Source organism: Myotis davidii, unplaced genomic scaffold, assembly GCF_000327345.1.
Source record: "Myotis davidii unplaced genomic scaffold, ASM32734v1 scaffold406, whole genome shotgun sequence".
NCBI classification, from domain to species: domain Eukaryota; kingdom Metazoa; phylum Chordata; class Mammalia; order Chiroptera; family Vespertilionidae; genus Myotis; species Myotis davidii.
The window spans coordinates 184,935-195,729 of NW_006298354.1; the positions used below are offsets into that span (position 1 = coordinate 184,935).

General features: G+C 40.1%; 1 protein-coding gene across 3 annotated transcripts in view; it reads right to left on the reverse strand.

Annotated features, from left to right (window-relative positions):
* The window catches only part of AMOT (angiomotin), a 65,776-nt gene that overhangs the window by 17,256 nt on the left and 37,725 nt on the right, over positions 1 to 10,795 (reverse strand). For all 3 annotated transcript variants that reach the window (XM_006774023.1, XM_006774022.1, XM_006774024.1), the window contains one exon: positions 10,362 to 10,507. In XM_006774023.1, the coding sequence (XP_006774086.1) occupies positions 10,362 to 10,507 (146 nt within the window). The remainder of the gene's footprint in view (positions 1 to 10,361; positions 10,508 to 10,795) is intronic.

Here is a 10,795-nt window from a genome sequence, read left to right on the forward strand (position 1 = left end):
CCCTCCCTCCCCCTCTCTTCTTCCACTCTCTCTAAAAAGCAATTAGAAAAAAAATCCCCAGGTGAGGATTAATAAACAAACAAAAAAAGATTCCTGAGGATCCCATGGTATTTCTCCCCTCAGTACCATTGGATATATCATTTTATCTCTTAGGAACACCCTGTGCACTAGGTCTTATGAGGTTAAAACAACAATACTGGGCTAGACAGATGCTCTCAGATGTTCTCTAATTATCTTTTAATTCACAAATATTTTATGATTCTAAGCTTCCCCTTTTCACCTTCAACACTGACAAATAAGTAAAAGGGTTAGGCAAAATAAGATCCTAGAATTCCTTACAGGAACATTCTTGGAGATAAAAGCAAAAGTCCTGCCTTAGTTTGTGTGCATGTACATGCACGCCAGAGACAGAACATAAATGTGTGTAGTCTCCATAGGATCTTAGATGATTTATTTTTCTATATTTTCAGTGTTCAAGGAAGTAAAAGTCCATTTGGAAGGTTTCCAAAGCCAAGGTAGGGACTCCAGTCTAGAGATGAGTACCCATGAGTCCCTAGAAGCCCATCATTTAAACCCATCGTTTAAACCAAATTCCCTTCAGATAGTCAGCAAATGGAAGAAATCATCCCATCCGTTCACGTTTTCTTACCAAATGCCAATTTTCAAAAAGCTGTCAAAGTCCCCTTTCCCTTGCTTTTCCTAATTCTATGTTCTCCTAATATGATTCCTTAAATCACTCTTGTTTTCTGTCTTAATCATTTAGACTCACCTTCCCTTCTAAACCCAACCCCCACCTTCTGCTATACCCCAAGGTCCAATCTATGGTAGTTTATTCTTTTGCCTCTATACCAGCGCTTCTTATCTGGGGATGATCCCGCCCCCCCCCAGGAACATTTAGCAATGTGTAGAGACATTTTGGGTAGTTACAGCTGGGGGTAGGTTGCTACTGGCACCTCATGAGTAGAAGCCAGTAATGTTGCTAAATATCCCACAGCGCACAGGGCAGCTCCTCCATCACTACCACCAAAGAATTATCTGGCACCAAATGTCAACAACACTGAACTTGAGAAACTTTGCTCTACACCTCGGCACTACTGGAAATCTCCTTCATGCCGCACTTTCAACAGCTACTTATATGCCTATTTTTAAGGTTATCATGCTCTCTTTCATCACAGACCTCTGCAAGATTTCTCACTCTGACACTTAATAAGCCCCAGACTGCTTTCATCTTCACCCAAAATGCTTTCCTTTGGATAGTTCAGTCATTATCATTACTTATCCTATTTTTCCAGTCTCAAAATTTTGGAATTGCTACTCTCATTTTCCTTTGTCTAACATGTCCTATCACTATGTCTTAATTCTAACTATTATCTCTCAGATTCTTTTATTTCTTTATATTTCTATAGCTTATATAGTTTAAGCCCTTATTTCACAGCTAAATTATAATAATCTAACATAGCTCCTTATTTGCAGTTACCTTCTCCCATCTGCATACAAGCACACATGTCCACACACACAAACACACACAATCAGTCCATCCTACATATAGTTGCTATAACAGACATCCCCAAGTAGTGCATTATAAAACTGCTTTATTTAAGAACAAAAGCAATCTACTACTAGCATAGCCATTCAAGCAGTATTGATTAGGTTCCTACTATATCCAATGCACTTTTACACCTCCTCTCTTATTTCTTTAGATAAGAGCTCTTCTCTCTCATCTATATCTCAAACCATTTAATGCTTTTCAATTCACCCACAGTCTACTGTCAAATTGTCTCCTGCCCAGCCTAAGTATGGCTCTTAAAAATGTCTTTATCAATATTCTAGGCTGCTACTGCCTTAAAATTCATCCAGGCTTACAATGCAAGTGATCAACTTTTATATCAGTCTGATCACTTCTTCATCTTTCCTTACATATCAATAAACTCCCCAGTTCTTCCTTGAATAATCCTACCTGACCCTGACTGTTACTCTTCCCTAGAGCCTCTGATCCATTATGTGTACTCTATTAGCAATCATTCGATAAGATTTCATTCATGTATATATTCATTTATTCATTCAACAGATATTTACTGAATGCTTATCACATGCCAGGCCCTATTTTACATCTGAGAGCAGTAGTGACCCAATGGGAAACAAGACGAAGTCCCTGCTCCATTTGAGGGCAGTATTTCATAAGCTACTTAAGGGTAGGGCCCTTCCATTTCTAATTCATTGTTCACTATACTCTTGGTGACCAGTTAATATTAAATAACCATCAAGTACAAAAACAAATATGACCATAGCATAGCTTAGTTAACTGCAACTATACAAACAATAAACACACATTGTTAAATATATTTATTGTGCTTGGCAAGTCAAGATAAGAGTTTCAAATAATTCTTGTTATGAGATAAGTTTTTAAAGGGGAAAACTGGGAGAAAGAACAGCAGGAAAGCAACCTATTGAAGAATAGAACAAATATTCTTGAGCTCAATCAATCATACTTTTCCATTGCACTTCTGAAACAATTTGAACCCATTCCCAAGCATTTGGCAAATCTCTTAACCCCCTTCTGACTCAGGAAAATCTGATCCCTACAAATGAGTACCATGTGATGGCATCTTTCCCTCCTCCCAACAACTATGGATGTCTTTCAAATTTAATTTTTAAAGGATGGCTATGTACTAAATTACTTCTAGGTCCCCTAAAGCTACCCATTTGCCTCCGCTATTTGCAAGGAAGTGATTAATCATTAACCTTCTCCATTTATTCATCAGTGGACAAAAATTAGGGTGGGATATTTGGAATTAAGAGATCTGGGTTTTCTACTAGATTTATCACTAACTGTATGATCTGTGTCCACTTTAATTTCCTAATTTGTCTAAAGAAGATAAAACTTGAAATATTTGTAAAGTGGGATACAATAATATATTTGGAAATATTTTCAAAATGTTAAAAAGTGTATTGGGAGTAGAAATAAACAGGTAGAACACAGAGGATTTTTAGGGCATTGAAAAAAACCATGTATGATGCCATATTGATAGATATATGTCATTATAAACAGGGGTGGGCAAAAGTAGGTTAGAAGTTGTGAGTATGCAAAATAGTTTATTCTTGTATTATTATTTGTTAAATATTGTCTTATTTTCCATACGAACAACTGTAGACCTACTTTTGCCCACCCCTGAATTTGTTCAAGCCCATAGAATGTACAACTCCAAGATGAACCATAATGTAAACTATGAACTTTGGGTGATTGTGATGTGTCAAATAGATTCAATTGTAACAAATGTACTGCTCTGATGGGGAATGTTGACAATGGTGGAGGCTATCCATGTGTGGGAAGCAGTGGGAATATGGAAAATCTCTGTACTTTCCCCTTAATTTTGCTGTGAACCTACAACTTCTCTAAAAAAAAGTCTTAATAAATCATGAAGAAATATACAGATGGATAGGTAGAGGGGGTGGACTATTATTACTAGCTGAATGAACACCAACATATACAAACATTCCATTGGCTAAAGGACATTGAGACTAATAACACAGAACTAAGTCCAGTGGCACAGAGAACATAATTCATTATGTCTGATTTTCATCTTCCCGTCTATTGCCTACACACTCCAAACACTCATTGTATCACAAATATGACAACTGACATTTATACAACAAGTCATATGCTACTCTATGAACTTTATACAACTAGTTATATGCTACTCCATGAACTTTCAGTGATTTCTATTTTATTTAATTTAGCCTTACCCAGGAGTCCCTGGTTCCAAGTAAGAGTTCCCTCTGAAGCAATTTGGAAATACTACCCTGGTATTAGCAAGCTCCCTCTGTCCATTGCCAAAAGACTGTGGTCCACTGGTGGATATTAAAAGAATTAAAGAGTAGAAACCATCTCTAGAAACTTTCTACCAAGGGAATGAAATTCATTCTGTTAAAGAGGCAAAAGATACAAAGGGCTTCAAATTTGGGAATTTCAAAAGCCAAAATCATCAAGAAAAACTGAGAAAATCAAGCTCTGAGAAGTCAATCCATCTCTATTTGGGGTGGGGACATAATTTCTTAACATATTGGCTGAAGCAAGACCTATTTCAAAGAAAATATGCTGCCATAAATATGGGAAATTTCATCCTTAGATGAAATGTCCTTCATGTAATTCAAAAATTCATCGGAACGTTATATACTTTATCTGAATTCCTATCAACACCCTCAATGCATACATAATGCATACCCTTGGATATTCCACCTGCATTTAGAATCCATTAAAACCATTGTATGAGTTTTACCTACACCAATAAAATCTTATTGTTTGAAAAGTATTTTGGGTTAGACATATAAATGTCTATGCCTATAACATCCTCTTTTAATACGGAGAAACGAGGAGACTCGTTATGGCACTGTGTGGAATGGTATGATAGCAGGAAATTATGCATCGCTAAAACCAAAAAAGATAAATCAAGTAAGTGGCAAGAGATCTGGAAATAATAGAAAATATTAGCCATAAATAGTTAATGGTGGAAATGTAGTGAAACAATATGGATTTAGTTTGGTGAATCAAGTGGAGTGTCAAAAGGGCTCTGGAAAATGCACTGCTACTAAGAGCTATCACTGTGCTGTCTGAATCATAACCAGGCATTGCAGTTCAGTAAAGGTTAACATTTGGACCCCTTTTTCCTGAATCTCTGTGGCTGTCATTCTCGCCTAAAGTTAAGGAACAAGACTCACTGGATCTTTCTGCCAGCCCTCCCACATTCCACTCTGTTTCTTCCTATGCACTTTGCTCAGTAAGCAGCCCACCCGCAGCATCTTCCCTCTTTGATCTTGCCAGTGCCTCTTTCCCACCATCCCTAAAACAATTACCCAAGTGGTGGCTCAGCTCTGGATCATAAGACAGCAACCAGCCAGAAGCCTGGGCTGTCTTGAGCCTTCTGAGTGAATATGCCAGGCATCTGTCGAAACCCTCCAGTGAGGTCCAATTAGTGGGGGCAGGGGAAGGTCTCTATGAATGGGAGAATACCATGGTTGCTGTAGAACACAAAGTTCTTTTGACTTAGAGTTTAATGAGCTGCCACTTTAATAGCACCTACGTGTCCTGAAAGATAAGGGCAAGGATGGAAAGGCACCTTTTGCCTCGGCTGGCTGCCTGCTGCAAAGGCTGAAGATTGTGGCAAGACCTGGAGAATAGTGACTCACAAAAAGAAAAGATCAGCTCTTTAGCTAGAGTGCTAACCCCTTCCTGGCAAGATACTCCTTCCATGCCAGCAGAGGAGGGTCCATGAGAGAATCTGTGCTGAAATGCAGAGGAAGCTGTGATTGCGAGAGAAAGTTTCCTGTAAGCCCGAGGCACCATTTTTGTGTAGAGCTTAAAACACAGTGAATAGAGTATCATGGGGAAGAGACTTAATGGGATTAGAAAGGTGGAATGGATTTCAGGAAAAGGATCTAAATGATGACTTTGTAGAGAGAAAGATATAAATGCATGCAAGGGTCCTCAGAACATAAAAGTAGTCATGATCTTTCCCTGATCATGTTTTTAAAATCCTATATAATAAAGAGGTGATATGCAAATTGGCCCCCACACCCTCACAAGATGGCTGCTTATGACCAGGCCAGCAGCAGGGTTAGTGGGGGACGACCAAATGACTGAACAGCAGGCTGGGTGGAGTGACCTGGCTGGCAAGGGGTTAGTTAGGGACGACCAAACGACTGAAAAAGCAGGCTGTGTGGGGTGACCAAGCCAGCAGGAGGGTTAGTGATGGACGACCACACAACTGAATAGCAGGCTGTGTGGGGTGACCAGGCTGGTAGAAAGGGCAGTAAGAGATGGCAAGGCCAGTGGGTGGGGCAGTTGGGGGCAACCAGGCTGGAGGGGGGGAGTGAGGGGTGACTGGGCCAGCAGGGGGGGACAGTAAGAGGTGAACAGGCTGGACTGGGGATCGGACATCCCCCAAGGGGTCCCAGATTGGAGAGGGTGCAAGCTGGGCTGAGGGGACCCCCCATCCATGCACAAATTTTGTGCACCTGGCCTCTAGTTGAGATATAATAGACATGTAACATTATATTAGTTTTAGGTGTATGATATAATGATTCAACATATATATTGATCTGACCATCTTGATGCAGTGCAAAATTATTACCTGAGTGACCTTGTACTTAGTAGTCTAACAAAATATTTCTTAGACAAAAGGCTTAATTTGGGTAAATTTCCCTATTTCTCATTTACTAAGTAGACTAAGTTTTTTTTGGAAGAACTTCTAAGGAAAAATCCAAATTATTTGTTTGTATGAGACATAGGTAGGCATCTGACATATCACTCTGTCTTCAAACATGACCTTACTTGAGCCATCTCAGAGATAGGAATACATTTTCTATTCATGATACCCTTCTTGATTTTGAAATATTTACTAATTTTGTTAAAGAATCACAATAAGGATTCCTTACTAGATTAGTTCCAGAGCTACCTATTCACCTTAAATATCTCCCTAATGTTCCATACTTAAAACTTTTACCCCAAGAAGAACAAGGCCTAATGGGGGTTGAGTCACAGCAGAAAAGCAAAACTTCAATGATCAATTTCTGTATTTGAGGATAAGGGAAGAGATGTTTTCCTTTGCATATTATAGAGGAGCTAGGACTAACACCACCTATGTGCAAATCTTGCTCTGATAGGCTGCTAAAACAAAAAGGAAAATAAGAATCATTGTATGTTCCCTGAGATGTGATTTCAAGCTTCTCTGTGTGCTAGAGGTGGTCTCATTTGAGAGTCTAGGAGACATTACATGGCCTCCACCTCTGGATTCTGTCAGGGAAAAGGTTCCCAGCCTGCTCTCCGCATCAAATGTTCCACCTCCTTTAGCAACAGCAACTCATATTTTCCCAACATCTAGGCCCCATGAAAAAGTATAAGTGAGCTTAGGACTAAAAAATTAACAATAATTAATTAGCTCATTTGAGATATCTGGCCACTAGATGCCATCATTTAATCCTAGCCCAATATGTAGGACTTCTCCTTTAAATTATAAACTGTAAATCCATGTATTTGGGGGCAGGGCCCTGGAAAACAACTAAAAACCTCTGGAACGAATGACTAGGAAAGCCTCAGAAGTTTGCAAGCAAAAATATATTTCAGGCAACTGTTTCAGTGAGGGCTGCCCAGTGGGAACTACATATCAACATGCTCCCCATACATGTATATTACTTTCATAATTAATAACCAGTTACCACCGAGCCTTCAGACACTGCAAACTAAGATGCTTGCAGAATCTTTGTCCCCATTTATCTCCAGCTAGATGTACACCCTTCCTGGAGGGGCAGAGCAAGGTTTTTTTGTACACCCCAACTTCAGAGCAGTGTGGATGAGCTTCTCATAGTCTGCTGAAAAAGAGGGGCCCAATGGGTAAAGCAATTATTTTAAATTAAAAGATGAAGAAGTTACTAAATCTGAACAAGCGCCCACATTTTCTTTTTGGGAGTGGAACCAAAGGATGATTCAGACAGGGAGAAAGGCAGCAGGGTCTAGGGAATGAAGAGTCATGAGATTCCAGTTTTATTCCTGGCTCTACCCAAGACTTGCCATGTGACCACGAGCAAGCTAGTTCTTCTCAGCAGGCTCTCAGTTTTCCCTTCTTTAAAAGGATACAGTCTTATCCTCATCCTGTAATTTACTCTGTGATTTCCTTGCAAGAAGTGGGAGGAAGGGTATATATGAAGTGTAGCAAAAGGCTAAAGGCTGTGCTAAGCTCCTTAGACTTGGACACCAGAAAAATAAAGTATTCCTCATTTACAATAAAGCATCTTAGTGGTATTTCTGATGTAGACAACTCATGAAGCAGGACATTAGCCTAATTTTATACAACCTGAAGTTTAATAGTTAATCAATTCAGGTTCAAGGACATCATAGGTTAGGCGGTATTACCTACTGAAAAAGTATAAACCCACAATCCAGCTCCCACAAGCATTTTAATACCCAAGAAAGGAAGCAAAGTATACCTGTAAATCAGATCTCTAGGAACTAGAACCATTCTTACTGAGAGGGAGAAGAACAGGTAATGAATGAAGGTAGGAAAGATATCTCACTTAAAATAGTTAGAAAGCTGTGTTTCAGTGTCTGAGGGCTTCTTCACGAAATACTTTGGTTTCAAGTTTATAAAGCTTTCAGCTAATTTTAATGGAGGCTACATTTTCTCTTAAAACAATTTAATTTTAGCCTGACCAGTGTGGCTCAGTGGTTGAGCATCTACCTATGAATCAGGGGTCCACGGCTCAGTTCCCAGTCAGAGCATATGCGCGGGGTTGTGGGCTTGATCCCGGGGGCACAGGGGGGGAGGGACATGCAGAAGGCAGCCAATGATGATTTTCTCTCATCATTGAAGTTTCTATCTCTCTCCCTCTCTCTGAAATCAATAAAAATATATTTTTAAAAAACAATTTAATTTTAGAATAGATAAGTCAGTGAGAAGTGAAATTTTCTTTACAAAGTTGTACTTTAGCACTAATATTTTGCTGGAACATACCAACTCCCACAAGTGCAAAACATCTAAGAGTTAGTAGTACAGTGGGGCCTTGACTTACGAGTGTCCCGACTTGTGAGTTTTTCGAGATATGAGCCATCTCTCAGTCGATTTTTTGCTTTGAGTTGTGAGCTAAAATTCGGGCTACAAGCCAGCTTCAGATACCCTACTGCTAGTTGGCACAGCGAACGTCACAGTGAATGCCACAACATCAGCCCAGCATCACGTGTCTCACTCGTTCACTTTTTGATTTGACATACAAGTAATTTGAGTTACAAGCTCCGTCACGGAACGAATTAAACTTGTAAGTCAAGGCCCCACTGTACTCCAATACAATGACAATTGACATCCAAGATCAATTAATGACAAACCAGCAGCAAAGTTCCCTCTATTTCACAGGAACACAGCTTAGTGTGGAGATCTAGTAACATCTACATGAAGACTAATCAGAACCTAGCCAGTAAGAGCAAGGACTCAAATTTTGGCCCACCATAAAATGTAAACTGTCCGTGGGTCTCATCCTATTGGAAACACCCCAGATTGTTTTTATCTTAAAATAAATCTGCATAATAAGTCCAATTACAAGCAGCAGATCCATTAAGATTCATTTTTTACCTGATGGGACAAACATCCCACTAAGCTTGGGGAGACAAGAACCATTCCGATTTCAAGATTCTAGGAGTACTTTAAATTATTTGAAATCGTTTTCTAACTCTTCCAAAATAAAGCGCTGTAAGGGCAGGAATTCATATATATCTCCTAGAGGCCTGATGCACGAAATTTGTGCAAGAGTAGGCCTTCCTTCCCCCAGCTGCCAGCACCGGCTTCCCTCCAGCACCCGGGACCCAGGCTTCCCTCACAGCCCCAGCTTCATCTGGAAGGACATCCGGAAGGACATCTGGACTAATTAGCATATTATGCCCTTATTATTATAGATTATATATGATATATATATATATATACATATATAATATTTATAGATATGATTTAGATATATGATTTATAGATATATAAATTATCTTATCTAGTAAAGAGGAAATATTCAAATTGACTGTCACACCATAACAAAACTGGCTGTGCCCACAGAGGAGGCAGGAATTCTGTAACACAAGATGGCTGCGCCCACAGCAGAGGCTGAGTTCCTGAAATGAGCCTTAATGAGCAATCAGTAGGGGCCTGAGGCTGCATGGCACTGGGCAGGGTCAGGGGACCTGAGGCTGCGCCCCCCGCCTGGTGGCTTGACAAGTGTGGGACTGGATCTAGCCCAATGTGACGGGGGTGGCCGGCTGGGTCTGGGTTTCGCACAATTTTGAGGCACACGTGGGTGGGCAAGGACTTGACTCTGGTTCCTGGGCGTGCCCCAGACTTTGACAGGAGGAAGATTTTCATATACATTTTACTAATTTTCTTTCATCTCTGACACTTCTATTATAGAGAAAGGGCAAAAAGCAATATTAAAAATATTTCCTCTAATTAATTCCCTTTTAATGTGCACAAATTTCTTGCACCAGGTCAGTAGTAAAATAATAATAAAATAAAATTATTGTTACAAGTCACAAGCCTAAAGTAGGGCTAGGTGCATAGTAAGAACTTGGGTGGAAGGTGTTAGCTTACTATATGAATGAGCAAATGGAAACTGCTCCTTGACTTTGGTGGTTTTGCATTCTGGAGCAAAAGGAAAGAACTTGCAGAGAAGAGAAATCAAAAGCCACACAAATCAGCACAACTATAACTAGAAGTAGCAGGGGGGACCTTTCTGTTGGAGGACTGTACAACTGCCAGTTCACCAAAATGGGGAGCCCCCAGTGCCCTTGATCTTCCAGTTCCTCCACTTCGGCTACCTGAGGATACTACACATACCTCTTCCTCCAGCTTTACCACCTTGGCCTGGGCATTGCTCAGGGCCTGGTCTCGGATTTCAATGTGTCTTCTTTGGTCCTCGTTGGTAGAACGGGCAGTGGCCAGCTCGGTTTCCAGCTTCTCCTTCTCCCGCATGCTCTCCTTATCTATAAGTACATGAAATGTCAACACTACCATTCTGAAGCTGGCTCAAAACCTTACCTGAGAATAACTGTCAATCATACCCATTACTAAACATTGCAGTGTTCTAGCACACAGATAAATGAACCAGATAGATCCAGACTCTATCACTGGCTCTACCACTAACTTGCAGTGTAAATTAAGAACAGTCACTTAACAGTGGCTGTTGAGCAGAAGCAATGAGAAAGTAGAAACAAAAATTGTTATGAAAAGTATTACACAAAGAAGAACACACACACACACACACACACACA